Source organism: Mauremys reevesii, linkage group 5 (genome assembly GCF_016161935.1).
Source record: "Mauremys reevesii isolate NIE-2019 linkage group 5, ASM1616193v1, whole genome shotgun sequence".
NCBI lineage: Eukaryota > Metazoa > Chordata > Testudines > Geoemydidae > Mauremys > Mauremys reevesii.
In genome coordinates, this window is record NC_052627.1 from 35,225,848 (window position 1) to 35,243,193 (window position 17,346).

At 40.6% G+C, this 17,346-nt stretch overlaps 1 protein-coding gene across 20 annotated transcripts in view; it reads left to right on the forward strand.

Annotated features, from left to right (window-relative positions):
* Positions 1-17,346, forward strand: part of EMCN (endomucin) — a 184,628-nt gene that overhangs the window by 104,881 nt on the left and 62,401 nt on the right. For 10 of the 20 annotated variants that reach the window (XM_039542624.1, XM_039542623.1, XM_039542609.1 and 7 more), the window contains 3 exons: positions 8,096-8,149; positions 11,144-11,197; positions 14,677-14,724. In XM_039542624.1, the coding sequence (XP_039398558.1) occupies positions 8,113-8,149; positions 11,144-11,197; positions 14,677-14,724 (139 nt within the window). In that variant the 5' untranslated portion in view covers positions 8,096-8,112. Of the gene's footprint in view, positions 1-2,764; positions 2,964-8,095; positions 8,150-11,143; positions 11,198-14,676; positions 14,725-17,346 lie in introns of all 20 variants that reach the window. The other 10 variants (XM_039542611.1, XM_039542615.1, XM_039542620.1 and 7 more) reach the window with 4 other exon arrangements.

Consider the following 17,346-nt stretch of genomic DNA (forward strand, 5'->3'; position numbering starts at 1 on the left):
TTCATTTAACACTCAATGTATGTCAAAACTGCAATGTAAACCCAGGGTTAGTAGGACTTGAGTTAGCAGACCGTGGGTTTGTTAATCTAGGGCTTGAGCATTTACACTAATTTGTAACCCCAGGTTAGGAACTGTTGAACCCTGGGTCCCAACCTGGAGCTCTGATGTCTATACTGCATGAAGTGGGCCCAAGTCCAACCACCCATATCCCAGACTTCCTTTGTTTGTGGTGCATTGTGGGAAAACTTGACTGTCCAACAAACTTCACTGTCCAGAGGACAAAAAGTCAGCCCATGGGATTGTGGGATACTTTTGGCAGATTCCCAGAGCACTGCGCCGCAATAGGCCTCGAACCTTGGGTCCCAGCTTGCCTCATGCTCGGACCCTCTATCCCTGCCTGCGTCCAAGCCCTGCATTAGTGTGATTTGTGTGTAGTTGGAAGGAGGGTTAGGTTTGAGCCTGAGTTTGAACCATGGGCTTACATTGCAGTGTAGACATACCCTCATTGTTAGGAATAACTGTACAAGAAAGATGAGACATCCAAATAGAGGAGTAATTGAAGCGGCAAATTTCCATCATGGCTCCTCTTATATCCTATCATCTGAATCACCCCTTATGCGCACATTTTCTTTCCAACAATTAACTGTCCACAATTATTTTTATCTACATTATTCAGTTGAACATGAGGTGTACTGCGAGGAAATTACACTGAAAAGATTCTGTGATCTGTACTTGCTCAAGGAATACCTTTTGGGTAATATCCTTAGAGATGGCTCTGCACCAAAACCAAGGCTCCAAACAATTGCAGACTTCGGGGAAATTGAGGTCAGCCTTTCAATGCTGATGGCCCATGCATCTGAGCCTGGGTGGGTGGCCTGAGCCTCTGCCAGTGCCAAAATGTCCACATGACTATTTTTAGATCATGCCAAGCCTGCATGAGTCTGTCTACCTGGGCTGGGTGGCTCACTGCAGTGTAGACATACATTGATTAGTGAATTTAGAGTAACCTGTGGATATGGAGAGCAATTGATCACAGTCCTATTTATAACAGTGCTTACCATATTTGAAGACTTATCAAGTTTCCCTCTTCCTCTGTCTTCTTTTCTCAAGACTAAACATATTTAGTTTTTTTTTAACCTGTCTTTATAGATCAGATTTTCCAAACATGTTCATTTTTGTTGCTTTCCTCTGGACTCTCTACAATTTGTCCAATGTGGAACCCAAAACTAGACACACTACTCCAGCTGAGCTCACCAGTGCTGGCTGGACAATTACCTCTTGTGTCTTATATACAATGCTCTTGTTAATATGCCCCAGAATATTTGCCTTTTCCACAACTGCATCATATTGTCAGCTCATACTCAATTTGTGATCCACTATAAACCCCAGACCCTTTTCTGCAGTACTAACCACCTCACCAGTTATTCCCCGTTTTGTATTTGTGCATTTGATTTTTCCTTCCTAAGTGAAATACTTTGCACTTGTCTTTGTTTAATTTCAACTTGTTAATTTCAACCAATTCTCAATTTGTCGGAGTCTTTTTTAATTCTTATCCTGTTCGCCAAAGTGCTTGCAACCCCACCCATCTTAGTGTCATCTGACAATTTTATAAGCATACTCTCCACTTCGTTATCCAAGTCATTAATGAAAACGTTGAATAATACTGGACCCAAAACAGACCCCTGTGGGACCTCACTAGTTACCTCCTCCCAGCGTGACAGTGAACCATTGATAACTGCTCTTTGAGTGTGGTCTTTCAACCAGTTGTGCACCCACATTATAGTGATTTCATCCAGCCCACATATCCCTATAGTTTGCTTATGAGAGTGTGCAAACTAGACTCTGTCAAAAGCTTTACTACAATCAAGGTATATCATGTTTACCTCTTCCCCACATCCACTGGGCCAGTAACACTGTAAACCGACTAAAGTAGTTTGGTTTTGCATGATTTATTCTTGACAAATCCATGTTGGTGGTTATCCTCTCTGTGCTTACAAATTGATCGTTTAATAATTTGTTCTAGTATTTTTCCAGGTATCAAAGTTAGCCTGACTGGTCTATAATTCTGCAGGGTCTGTTTGCTAATGGTTCCGGGATGGCTTCAGCTAATTCTTTAAATACCATAGGGTGAATTTTGTCAGGCCCTGCTGACTTGAATACAGCTAACTTCTCTAAATACTTTTTAACCTGTTTGTTCCCTACTTTTGGCTTGTGTTCCTTACCCCTTGTTAATATTATGTTAAGTATCTGTTCACAATTAATTTTTTTAGTGAAGATTGAAGCAAAATGGAGGGAATATTTTTAAGACAATAGGGCTCCACACCCAGGGGTGGTAGGTTGAACTTCATACTGGAATTTGTGTTTACTCTATGCTTGTGAAAGTATTTTACTTTCTTATTTTATAATAAGCACATGAGGAAGAAATCTTGTTGATTTACAACTGTTTATTTCTGCTGAGTTGTTCCACCACTGTATACAATGGTTCCTAACTATTTTTGCAGGAGCCCCCTTTGGCTTGTTTCGGCAGATGGGTGTTCCCATTCCCTTCACATCCCTTTGCATCATGTCCCAACACAGTTCCGTTGCATCTCATTTCCTCTGTTCTTTACTCTACCTCTCCTGTCCTTCCTCTGTCCTCTTTTACCATCCTGTTATCCCCCCCTCATTTCCCCCTCTTTGTTTTATTTTTAGTCCTTTTGGCTCTTTCATTATTTTTTGACTCCCCATCATAGAAGCTCTATCTTCTCTATTCTTTACTTGACAGAAGTTACAAGCTGCTCAGGGACCATGCTGTGAACATGCTGCCAGGCTTGAGAATTCCATAGTCATAGGTCACGTGGCTGCATTTAGTGGCAGGGGAACACGAACAAGAGAAGCTTGAGTGAGGAAGTTGCTGCTCTGTAAGCATGAGATGCTCCCACCGCTGGCTATATTAGGGATTACTGCTGACATGGGGAGGACAGGTAAGCATTTTCAAAGAGCTGACAGGTGCTTACCTACAGCTGTAGGAGCATGCATGTTTGGGGGTATGGTGAATCTGAAGTCCAGCATGAATTCATCCCTAAGGCCAGGTCATTCATTTGCGTCTGCTTCTTTTGGGTATATAAAAAGTCCAGCAATGGAGTAGTCCTCTGGGGCAAGGGGTTCCCGGCATCCCCTTGGGTCAGGGTCTCATGGTCCAGACTCTTCTGTTTTCAAGGCCTTCCCTCGACTAGATTTTCCCACACCAAGGGTAGACTTTTGTCTTTGGCAATCCCTAGGTAGTGGTACATGAACCCAGGCCCAGCCTCTCCACCAGGTTCCATTCAAAGTGCTATATTTCTGCAGCCCTGGATACTTCCTACGAGCCCCTCTCTTCCCAATGGATAAAATCGTTTATTAGCTGAACTCAAAGATAAAGTCCTTTGAAGAGGTGTGACTTCCTCCTTCAAGGAGTTGACCAATTCCCTATAAACAGACCTCAGGAACTCCTGCCGTGCTCCTTCGCAGGAGCTCCGAATATAAATCTCTTAACCTCCACTGTCTGCCACCCCCTGAGCTGCTCTGCTCCCCTTTTCATAGAATCATAGAATATCAGGGTTGGAAGGGACCTCAGGAGGTCATATAGTTTAACCCCCTGCTCAAAGCAGGGCCAATCCCCAACTAAATCATCCCACCCAGGGCTTTGTCAAGCCTGACATTAAAAACCTCTAAGGAAGGAGATTCCACCACCTCCCTAGGTAACCCATTCAAGTGCTTGACCTAGTGAAATAGTTTTTCCTAATATCCAACCTAAACCTCCTCCACTGCAACTTGAGACCATTGCTGCTACTTCTGTTATCTAGAACAGTCTAGAACCATCCTCTTTGGAACCCCCTTTCGATAGTTGAAAGCAGCTATCAGATCCCTCCCTCATTCTTCTCTTCTGCAGACTAAATAATCCCAGTTCCCTCAGCCTCTCTTCATAAGTCATGTGCTCCAGCCCCCTAATCATTTTTGTTGCCCTCTGCTGGACTCTTTCCAATTTTTCCACATCCTTCTTGTAGTGTGGGGCCCAAAACTGGACACAGTACTCCAGGTGAATCCTCATCAATGCCAAATAGAGGGGAATGATAACGTTCCTCGATCTGCTGGCAATGCTCCCACTTATACAGCCCAAAATGCCGTTAGGCCTTCTTGGCAACAAGGGCACACCGTTGACTCATATCCAGCTTCTCATCCACTGTAACCCCTAGGTCCTTTTCTGCAGAACTGCTGCCTAGCCACTCGGTCCCTAGTCTGTAGCAGTGCATGGGATTCTTCCATCCTAAGTGCCCTTGTCCTTGCTGAACCTCATCAGATTTCTTTTGGCCCAGTCCTCTAATTTGTCTAGGTCCCTCTGTATCCTATCCCTATCCTCCAGCGTATCTACCACTCCTCCCAGTTTAGTGTCATCTGCAAACTTGCTGAAGGTGCAATCCACGCCATCCTCCAGTTCATTAATGAAGATATTGAACAAAACCGGCCCCAGGACCGACCCTTGCAGCACTCCGCTTGATACAGGCTGCCAACTAGACATGGAGCCATTGATCACTACCTGTTGAGCCTGACTATCTAGCCAGCTTTCTATCCAACTTATAGTCCATTTTTTCAGCCCATACTTCTTTAACTTGTTGGCAAGAATACTGTGGGAAACCGTATCAAAAACTTTGCTAAAGTCAAGGAATAACATGTCCACCGCTTTCCCCTCATCCACCGAGCCAGTTATCTCATCATAGAAGGTAATTAGGTTAGTCAGGCATGACTTGCCCTTGGTGAATCCATGCTGACTGTTCCTGTTCACTTTCCTCTCCTCTAATTTCTTCAAAATTGATTCCTTGATGACCTGCTCCATGATTTTTCCAGGGACTGAGGTGAGGCTGACTGGCCTGTAGTTGCCCGGATCCTCCTCCTTCCCTTTTAAAAAGATGGGCACTATATTAGCCTTTTTCCAGTCATCTGGGACCTCCCCCGATCGCTCTAAGTTTTCAAAGATAATGGCCAATGGCAATCAAATCTGCCAACTCCTTTAGCACCCTCGGATGCAGTGCATCTGGCCGCATGCGCTTGTGCTCTAAATAGTCCTGAACCACTTCTTTCTCCACAGCGGGCTGGTCACCTCCTCCCTGTACTGTGCTCTCCAGTGCAGTAGTCTGGGAGCTGACCTTGTTTGTGAAGGCAGAGGCAAAAAAAAAAGCAATGCTTACATTAGCTTTTTCCACATCCTCTGCCACTAGGTTGCCTCCCTCATTCAGTAATGGGCCCACACTTTCCTTGACCACCTTCTTGTTGCTAACATACCCGAAGAAACCCTTCTTGTTACTCTTAACATCCGTTGCTAGCTGCAATTCCAAGTGTGATTTGGCCTTCCTGATTTCACTCCTGCATGCCTGAGCAATATTTTTATTCTCCTCCCTGGTCATTTGTCCAATCTTCCACTTCTTGAAAGCTTCTTTTTTGTGTTTAAGATCAGCAAGGATTTCACTGTTAAGCCAGGCTGGTTGCCTGCCATATTTACTATTCTTTCTACACATCGGGATGGCTTCTTTCTGCAACCTCAATAAGGCGTCTTTAAAATACAGCCAGCTCTCCTGGACTCCTTTTCCCCCTCATGTTATTCTCCCAGGGAATCCTGCCCATCAGTTCCCTGAGGGAGTCAAGCGCCTTCTCCAACCTGTGCATATTTTGCAGGTGTGGTGGGGCCAGAGCAGCTTTTTAACCCCTTCCTTTCCAGTGTGGGGTTTGTATGCCCCATCACAGTGAGTTATAGGATACTGGGCTAGATAGTCCTTTGTTCTATATCATTATGGCAATATTTAAATTATATTCTTAAATCAGTTTGTTACCACTGACACTATCAACACATTAGGATTCCTATACTCAAAACATGAAGCTCAGAAACGTGTATACATCTACCTTTTAGCCTCGCATGTAAAATCGAGCTTCCTAGATCCTCTGTCAAGACTGTTCATAAGGACCTAATTCCTCTTTGGCCTTTAAGTGAGAAGTACAGTATGCACAAGGCCAAACTACTGTTTTACTAGGCAACTCACTTCCCTGATGTATTTTTAACGAACAGCAAAATGGTCATCAGACATCTCACTCATGCTTCTAATTGTTGGCATAAATCTGGAAACCTGTATTAATAGGGCTAAATATCTATTTTTCTGTTTTATATAGTCTTAAACCTGTTTGGATTCTTGTATAATTGTATTCAGTTGTCCTCCTACTCATATTTTTTTTTAAATAATGGTGGTGTAGCAAAGTGAAATAAATTTATTTTGCTAAAGTTGCATTTTGACTTCAGCAAGTCTGTTTTATTCACTCATGAGAACAAACCACAGCAAGCAACTAGAGTAAGAGTTTAGATCCACTGTTGTTAGTTATTCAGTATTTTTAAAAAAAAACACTGAGGTATGTGATGAACTGTTCTCACCCCACCCAGAAGTTCAGGAGGGAAGAATCTGTCATTCTAATTAAACAAGAGATCACAGATATCTGCCTTTAGTGTGGGGACCTGTAAAGTATCAAGGCAGAGCCAACTGTAGCCAAGCAATGAGTCATCCTAGAAAAGGGATGTGCCCTGGGAAGTCAGGGGCTGGGCACTGACTAACTATATTTAGTCAGAGAGAAGGTGGGGTGGAGAGGAACGTGGGCAGGATGAGCTGCTCTGTACATTTGGGAGTTGGCTGAAGCAAGCAACCACTTAAGCGTTATTTTAGCTAAAGAAAGCTGGGATTGCATTTATGTGTAGCACTTAAAGTGGTGGTACACTTTTAATCCCTGTGCTGTTCTGCAATAAATTGCACAGTGGTATTGTCTAAACTATATATTGACGTGTAGACTTTCTTTTTTTAAATGGTCTTCCCCTGACTGCCATATCCCAAGAGCATTGTGGTAATTTAAGGGTAGTGACTGCACTAAATTTTTATAGTAGGTATATTTTAATATGCTGTTTTATCTTTGCATTTCTTCTCATTCTAATACTTTTTTAATGGTGATTATGTTGTATCACATCGAGACCCTTTCCTAGAGATGGATCCCAGGGCATTTTATAAATTATAGTTTCTGTATACATTATTGGGCTAATTCTACATTTAGATACATACAAATGGACACATGCACACTCTCCTATTAAGAAATGGTGTGTCTTGGGGGCGGGGGGCAGAATTTGGCCTTATGTACTGTCATTGAAAGGCAGTCAATTTTTTGGTGAAACATGCTAAATCTTTACCAAGCAGATTGTAAAACTACACAATATCTCAATTTTAGGACAGGTAGAGAAGAATGTGATATTGAATGAAAGAGGGAATTTCAGGTAGGCAGATTATATCCATTTTGGGATTTGGCCAGAATGCTAACGTTAGGTTAATATCCTTGCCCTTCTGAAGAGTACTGTGGGATTTTTCACTACTTAATGTTTTAAATCTCATTTGAATGATTTTAATTCCAGCAGCATAGTGCCAGTGTGCACCCTACTGAGATGATGTTCAAAGACAAGAGTCCAAAAAGCTTCCTACGTGGCTTTCCAAAGGACTCTCCTTCGATTACTTATCTGGCCATAATACAAGAAGCCAAGCTTCTCCACCCAGAAACCCACTTAGAGCAGATCAAAATATCCCAGGACTACATATATTCAACACCCCATAGTTAGTTGCTACAATTTTAGTAGTTTAGTAGCTGTTACACAAATGTAACTATGACATTTTAAAAGATATGTGGTCAAAGTTTGAAACAAACCTCTTAATTATGCAAGCAATATTTGCAGCAGTACCTCTTCACAGGTCACTGAATGCACAAAATAGATGCACTTGCAAAATTTGCAGGAGTCTTTAAGGAAGCTGTTAGAAAACACACTCCAAAAGAGATCAAAATGTTTCTTGGAATCACAAAATGCACAAAACAATTGTCAGTTTTTAAAAGATAAGGTTAATCCGTAAACCATCAAAGGAAAGTATTATCAGCTGCTCAAAGAGAGCTGCTCTGCAGAATGACTCCACTTTTCCTCCGTTGTTTGATTGTTGATGATTCCTTTGACAGACATCTGTTCAGAACAGTGGTTAACTGACTAATAGTGTTTCTTTTATCAAAATATCAGCACAAGAAACTTCATCTATGACTCCACCATCCAACACTGTTCCGTCAACTGCAGGTAAGACTACATCCTTTTATAATCTGTTTAGAACAGACACATTAATCAATGATGTTTCATAGATTCTTGAAGTTTAAGGGCACAAGGGAGGATGGATAGCTCAGTGGTTTGAGCATTGGCCTGCTAAACCCAAGGTTGTGAGTTCAATCCTTGATGGGGCCTCTTAGGAATCTGGGGCAAAAATCAATACTTGGTCATGCTAGTGAAGGCAGGGGGCTGGACTCAGTGACCTTTCTGGGTCCCTTTCCAGTTCTATGAGATAGGTATATTTCCATATATTATATTATTAGATCTTTTAGTCTGACATAGTGTATAGTACAGGCCATTAAATTTCATTCAGATACCCCTGTATTGAGTCCAATCACTTGTCTTTGGCTAAAGCATATTATCCAGAAAAGCATCCAGTCTTGATCTGAAGACATCAATAGATGTTTCCTTTGGTAGCTTGTTCCAATGATTAATCACCCTTACTGTTTAAAAATGTGTGCCTTATTTCTCATTTGAATTTTGTCTGGCTTCAGCTTCCAGCCTTTGGATCTCTTTATGCCTTTCTCTGCTAGATTAAAGAACCTTTAGTACTTGGTATTTTCTTCCCGTGAAGGCATTTACACACCATAATCAAGTCACCACACACCTTCTTTTAAATAAGCTCTTTAAATTACTCACATTAAGGCATTTTCTCCAGCCCTTGAACCATTTCTGTGGCTTTGTTATGCACCCTTTCCAATTTTTCAATCTTTTTTACAATGTGGACACCCAAACTATATATACTATTCCAGTATTTTTCTCACCAATGCAGTATTCAGAAGTAAAATCGCCTCCCTACTTTCTGCTCCCGGGTTTATACATCCAAGGATCGCATTAGCCCTTTTAACCATGGCATCACACTTGGAGCTCATGTGGAATTGCTTGACCACTATGATCCTTAAACCCTAATAAATCCTTTTCTAGGTTATTGCTTTCTAGGATACAGACCCCCATTCTCTAGACATGGCCTGTATTGCTTGTTCTTAGGTGTATAACTTTTCATTTGGTTATATTAAAATGCATTTTATCTGAGTGGACCCAGTCTACCATATGATCCAAATAGCTTTGTATGACTGCCCTGACCCCATCATAACACCAGTCTTTGTGTCATCCACAAATTCTATCAACTGTGATTATGAAAATGTGGAATAGTATCAGGCCTCATACTGATCCATGGGGAACCCCATGATAAAAACACCATTTGATGATGACTCCCCATTGACTACTAATTTTTTAGATCAGTCATTTAGCTACTTGTCACATGCTTTATTTATATTCTATAATGCTATTTTTTAATCAGAATGTTGTGCAGTACTAAGTCAAATGCCTTACAAAAGTCTAAGGGCTTATCTACACATAAAAGTTTACTTTGGAAGAAGGCAGGGTATGTATTTTAAGCCAATTAACTATTCTTGACTATTTCCAAGTATGGACGCTTTTATGCCAGAATAAGAGTGCCTTATTTCAATTTAGTTTAATCCATGTACTAAACTAATTTTGAATAAAGCACTCTTATTCTGGAATAAGAGTGTCCACACTTGGTATTGATCTGGAATAGTTCATCAGGAATAGCTTTTCCAGATTAACCAAACTTGTAATTTCAGCAAAGAATGAAATCAGGTTTGTTTGACATTGTTCTGTGCAGCTGCCTCTTTCTCTGTTTTGTGACGCTTTGCTGTGAATTCGGTTCTGCTGTTGCCAGACACATATCTTTTCTGCAGAAGAACCTCAAAGTCAACTGACTGAGTAGATACTTGATGAATTACTGCAGTAATGTATCAGTGGGAAGGGGAGAACTGTATCACTGAGTGACCAAGAGGAAAATGTCAGGGGAAATCAGAGAATATTGGCACAATGACTGAATCTAACAAATTATAGTTTCTGTATAAATTATTGGACTAATTCTACCCATAGATACAGACTGGCAGACACATGAACACACCCCTATTAAGAAAGGGGTGTGTGTGGGTGTGTGTGTACGCGTGTGCAGAATTTGGCCTTATGTACTGTCATTGAAAGGCAGTCAATTTTTTGGTGAAACGTGCTAAATCTTTCCCAAGCATACTGTAAAACTACACAACATCTTAATTTTAAGAGAGGAAAAGAAGAATGTGATATTGAATGAAAGAGGAAATTTCAGGTAGGCAGATTATATCCACCTGGGGATTTGGCCAGAGTGCTGAAGTTAGGTTAATATCCTTGCCCTTCTGAAGAGTGCTGTGAGATTTTTCACTACTTAACATTTTACATCTCATTTGAATTATGATCTTTCCAGCAGCATAGTGCCAGTGTGCACCCTACTGGGATGCTGTTCAAAGAGAAGAGACCAGCAAAGAAAGAGTTTCCTTCTGAATGCTTCCTACCTGGTTTTTCCCAAGGACTCTCATTCAATTACTTATCTGGCCATAATACAAGAAGCCAAGCTTCTCCACTCAGAATGGAATCCAGGAATATCACAGATCAAGATATGCCCAGGACTACATATATTCAACATCCCGTAGTTAGTTGCTATAATTTTAGTAGTTTAGTAGCTGTTACACAAATGAACACAATCTTTACACAAACCTTTTAAAAGAAAAGAGATATGAGGTCAAAGTTTGAAACAAACTTCATTATTATGCAAGCAAAATTTGCAGAGGCATCTTTTCACAGGTAACTCAATGCACAAAATAGATGCACTTGCAAAATTTGCAGGAGTCTTTAAGGAGGCTGTTGGAAAACACACTCCAAAAGAGATCAAAATGTTTCTTGGAATCACAAAATGCACAAAACAATTGGCGGTTTTTAAAAGAAAAGGTTAGTCTATAAACCATCAAAAGGAAACTGCTACCAGCTGCTCAAAGAGAGCTGCTCTGCAGAACGACTCCACTTTTCCTCCCTTGTTTGATTGTTGATGATTCCTTTGACAGACATCTGTTCAGAACAGCGGGTAACTGACTAATAGTGTTTCTTTTATCAACGTATCAGCACAAGAAAATTCATCTATGACTCCACCATCCATGAACATTCAGTCAACTGCAGGTAAGACTACATCCTTTTATACTCTTATTTATGATCTGTTTAGAACAGACACATTAATCAATGATGTTTCATAGATTCCTGAAGTTGAAGGCAACAAAGGACCATTAGCTCTTTTAATCTGACCGAGTGTATAGTAAAGGCCATTACATTTCATTCAGCTACCCCTGTATTGAGTCCAATCATTTGTGTTTGGCTAAAGCATATTATCCAGAAAAGCATCCAGTCTTGATCTGAAGACATCAATAGATGCTTCCTTTGGTAGCTTGTTCCAGTGATTAATCACCCTTACTGTTTAAAAATGTGTGCCTTATTTCTCATTTGAATTTTGTCTGGCTTCAGCTTCCAGCCTTTGGTTCTCTTTATGTCTTTCTCTGCTAGATTAAAGAACCTTTAGTACCTGGTATTTTCTTCCCGTGAAGGCATTTACACACTATAATCAAGTCACCACACACCTTCTTTTAAATAAGCTCTTTAAATCTCTCACTTTAAGGCATTTTCTCCAGCACTCAAACCATTTCTGTGGCTTTGTAATGCACACTTCCCAATTTTTCAATATCTTTTTTTACAGTTGGTCTCACCAATGCTGTATTCCAAAGTAAAATCACTTCCCTACTTACTACTCCTCTGTCTATACAGTCAAGCCCTTTTTACCATGGCATCACACTGGGAGCTCATGTGGAGTTGCTTGACCACTATGTCCCATAAATCCTTTTCTGAGTTACTGCTTTCTAGGGTACAGACCCCCATTCTGTAGACATGGCCTGCATTGCTTGTTCCTAGGTGTATAACTTTTCATTTGGTTAAATTAAAATGCATTTTATCCGAATGGATTCAATTTATCATGTCATCCAAATAGCTCTGTATGCTTGCCCTGGCCCCATCATACCACCAATTGTTGTGTCATCCACAAATTCTATCAGCTGTGATGATATATCTACTTTTGGATCATTGATGAAAATATTGCATAGTATCAGGGCTAGTACTGATCCATGGGGAACCCCATGATAAACACACCGTTTGATGATGATTCCCCATTGAGAACTAATTTTTTATGTCAGTAATGTATCAGTGGGAAGGGCAGAAATGTTTCCCTTAGTTACCAAGAGGAAAATGTCAAGGGAAATCAGAGAAAATTGACACAATGACTGCCTCTAGCATAGAGTGCTTTACCCTGCACTTTCAAAGAGGTACATAGATATTATACTATTTGATTGTGTTAACATCAAGAGTAGTTGCTAGGCTGCAAAGCCTGTGCACTATGTTGAAAGTTTAGTGGTTAGACTTCACTTATTGCCTTGCAGCTCAGATTAAAGAATTTGTGCATAGCAAGGTAATGCAATGAGCTAGCACCATATGCTGCAGCTTGAACCTAGTCACTACATGGTAAGCAAATGGGGGTGCAGGAGAGGACCGTGAGGCTCAAGGGTTTGTAGAATACAGAGTTTTTTATTTCTAGCCCACCAATTCAGATATGGCCAGATATCACTAATGGTGGAGGGGGGAGAACCACCTCTTAAGACCATACAATGAGCTGGATTCCCCACTGCCTTGTGTCACCATTTACAGCTGTGCCAAGTGGGCATGAAATATTACTAAATCATCCTTTATCATTTTGCATGCACTTGGCACAAAGTAAATGATAAAATAAGGTGAAAAATTAAGCTTTCCTATATTTTTAAAAGCCCCATATCTGACCCTCTCCCTCCAAGGTCTCTAAGGGTATTTCCATATTCCATCTTATTTGATAGTCGTTTCCGTAAAGTGAAAGGATGCACTTCTGGCTATGAAAAAATTTGGGGAATAGGAACCTTTCTTCAGAAGGAGCCATTGTTTGGAGATCTTCCCCATGGAAAAGAAAAATCGAGATTAGCATCTTCCAGAAATGTGAATTAGCAAATTATCAATATACTTCATGCCATATACTGCATACTTTACAAAGCAAAGCCTAGATTAATAGAAAAGGGGGTGTCTAAACAGAGCTTTGTTGCCCTAGTATGAGATATGGGCAAGGAAAGAATGACTCTGCCATTTTAGGCCAGCTTTGTTAATATACCATTCACAGATCTATAGTATAGTATAGAGCACACAGATTCCTCTGGTTTCTAATCAGCTAATACTTTACAGGTCATATCTCAGCTCTCTCAATCTGGCTGGTCTCAGAAATGCTAATGTGAGTGCAGTGTGCTGAGCAAAAGGAACAAAGCTGACTGCTCTACTCAGCAGCCAATACAGGGGGACGACATGAGAGTACTATGAATGGAGTCACGTCATAATAACAGTGTGCTGCTCTATGTCTACACCATAGAATGTTAATACATCACAATATGTCATGATGCAAAGCCAAATATCAGGATGTCACACTGTCTGATGATTTAATGCCTCTCTGCTGATTCTATTCACTAATGAAGCCGATCTCTTCCGCCTAAACTTGATTATCATGGCCCTGATTGTCTGCTGCCCCACACCTTATGCAGTCATTGGCAGCAGTATGGGGTGGGTATAAAAAAGTAGTGTTTTACACTCACTGTGCAGTCATATTGCCAGCCCCAGCGTGCAAAAATCATGACTCAAGCAAAAAAAAAAAAAGATTTAAAAATCAGAAGATTTAAAAAATTATATAAATTTGGTGGTTCTTTAAATTTGTCTTCTAATTTCTGAGCCTTTAGTGTGCACTTGGGTCATGTTCTCAGAACTTTTCTCCACAACCATGAAGGCTAGAAATTTTTTGTGATCAAAGCTAAGATTTTCACAAAATTACCTGGTTCCAGCCACTGGTGCTTTAAAAAAAAGCACCATTTATTGTGATAATCTCCCAAGAGTTGGCTTTTCACTGGTGTAGATGACGACACAAGATACCTTGAACATGCTGCACGCCCATGTGTTGTTATTTGTCTCCCGTTCCTTTGACCATACTCTAAACAACAAATTATGGACTGTTTATGAGACTAAGGCTGTCCTATACCTAAAATTTCTGCTAGTGTAATTATATGGGTTAGGAGTTTGACTAGTGTAACAACAGTTACATTTACCATTCGAGCTCATTTTGGTTGGGGAACTGGTATAAACCATACCAGCAAAAGAACACTAGGTCTTTCAAACATAGACAAGGCCTACAGTTGGTGTAGCTCTCACTCCATTGTGAGTGAATTAGAGCATGGACAATTGAATAAGAAGTGGTGAGCCATCTTCAGGAGAAATTAGCAAATCAGTGGTTCACTAGAATAATTCTATACCACCAAGCATTACAACAGAAACCCCTATGCTTCCATGTGATTTAGCCATGCAGTGCCCACTAATTTCAGTTTGCTGTGAATGTAAGTGGTATAGCTAAATCCTGCACATCTTTGGGAACATAAGGGAAAACATTATGCTCCTAAATGTTACAAATGCTTTGTATCCACATTATTAACTCTCATATTTTAGCACCAAATAGACCTGGAAGATGTTTGCACTAACACAATCCTTTATATTACTTTCAGTTTCCAGTGATTCAACCATTATTATAAACAGTAGTACAAATGTCTCAGGTAAGCTCTCAATGTTTTCACTTTGCCTGGGATTCAGCGGTCTCTGTCACCTGCTGTGCATGTAAGACAATGAGAGAGATTCTCTACAGCACAAACTTGAGTATGCATTTAAGGAAGATTTTTTTTGGTTTTGGAATATAAATGTCAGTAGAGAATTGTGCTGAACTCCTCAGAGCTGCCTGTGAAACCTTAATTCATAGAATCATAGACTTTAAAGTCAGAAGGGACCATTATGTCTGACCTCCTGCACAACACAGTCCACAGAATCTCACCCACCCACTTCTGTATCAAACCTCTAACCTATGTCTGAGCTATTGAAGTCCTCAACCCATGGTTTAAAGACTTCAAGGTGCAGAGAATTCTCCAGCAAGTGACCCATGCCCCACGCTGCAGAGGAAGGCAAAAAAAACCCAGGGCCTCTGCCAATCTGCCCTGGAGGAAAATTCCTTCCTGACGCCAAATATGGCGATCAGTTAAACTCTGAGCATGTGGGCAAGACTCACCAGCCAGACACCCAGGAAAGAATTCCCTTTAGTAACTCAGATCCCACCCCATCTAACATCCCATCACAGGCCATTGGACATGTTTACCGCTAATAGTAAAAGATCAATTAATTGCCAAAATTAGGCTATCCCATCATACCATCCCCTCCATAAACTTATCAAGCTTAGTCTGGAAGCCAGATATGTCTTTTCCCCCCACTGCTCCACTTGGAAGACTGTTCCAGAACTTCACTCCTCTGATGCTTAGAAACCTTCGTCTAATTTCAAGTCTAAACTTCCTGATGGCCAGTTTATATCTATTTGTTCTTGTGTCCACATTGGTACTGAGCTTAAATAATTCCTCTCCCTCCCTGGTATTTATTTCTCTGATATATTTATAGAGAGCAATCATATTTCCCCTCAGCCGCCTTTTGGTTAGGCTAAACAAGCCAAGCTCTTTGAGTCTCCTTTCATATGACAGGTTTTCCATTCCTCGGATCATCTTAGTAGCCCTCCTCTGTACCTGTTCCAGTTTGAATTCGTCCTTCTGAAACATGGGAGACCAGAACTGGACACAGTATTCCAGATGAGGTCTCACCAGTGCCTTGTCTAATGGTACTAACACCTTCCTATCTCTACTGGAAATACCTCGCCTGATGCATCCCAAGATTGCATTAGCTTTTTTCACGGCCATATCACATTGCTGGCTCATAGTCATCCTGTGATCAAACAATACTCCGAGGTCCTTCTCCTCCTTTATTACTTCCAACTGATGCGTCCCCAGCTTATAACAAAAATTCTTGTTATTAATCCCTAAATGCATAACCTTGCACTTTTCACTATTAAATTTCATCTTATTACTATTACTCCAGTTTACAAGGTCATCCAGATCTTCCTGTATGATATTCCTGTCCTTCTCTGTATTGGCAATATCTCCCGGCTTTGTGTCATCCGCAAACTTTATTAGCATATTCCCATTTTTTGTGCCAAGGTCAGTAATAAAAAGATGAAATAAGATTGGTCCCAAAATTGATCCCTGAGGAACTCCAGTAGTAACCTCCCTCCAGCCTGACAGTTCACCTTTCAGTACGACCCATTGTCGTCTCCCTTTTAACCAGTTCCTTATCCACCTTTCAGTTTTCATATTGACCCCCATCTTTTCCAATTTAGCTAATAATTCCCCATGTGGAACCATATCAAATGCCTTATTGAAATCGAGGTAAATTAGATCCACTGCATTTCCTTTGTCTAAAAAACATCTGTTTCCTTCTCAAAGAAGGAGATCAGGTTGGTTTGGCATGATCTACCTTTTGTAAAACCATGTTGTATTTTGTCCCAATTACCACTGATCTCAATGTCCTTGACTACTTTCTCCTTTAAAATTTTTTCCAAGACCTTGCATACTACAGATGTCAAACTGACAGGCCTGTAGTTACCCGGATCACTTTTTTTTTCTTTTCTTAAAAATAGGAACTATGTTAGCAATTCTCCAGTCATACGGTACAACCCCTGAGTTTACAGATTCATTAAAAATTCTTGCTAATGGGCTTGCAATTTCATGTGCCAGTTCCTTTAATATTCTTGGATGAAGATTATCTGGGCCTCCTGATTTAGGTCCATTAAACTGTTAGAGTTTGGCTTCTACCTCAGTTGTGGTATTATCTACCTCCATATCCTCATTCTCATTTGTCATCTTGCCATTATCCCTAAGCTCCTCATTATACTCATTAAAGATTGAGGCAAACTATTTTTTTAGATATTGGGCCATGCCTAGATTATCCTTAACCTGCATTCCATCCTCAGTATTTAGTGGTCCCACTTCTTCTTTCTTTGTTTTCTTCTTATTTATATGGCTATAGAACCTTTTACTATTGGTTTTAATTCCCTTTATGAGGTCCAACTCTACATGGCTTTTGGCCTTTCTCACTTTATCCCTACATGTTCTGACCTCAATAAAGTAGCTTTCCTTGCTGATCACTCCCATCTTCCACTCCTTATAGGCTTTCTGTTTTTTCTTAATCACCTCTCTGAGATGCTTGCTCATCCAGCTTGGTCTACAACTCCTGCCTATTAATGTTTCCCCTTTCTTGGGATGCAGGCTTCTGATAGTTTCTGCAACTTTGACTTGAAGTAATTCCAG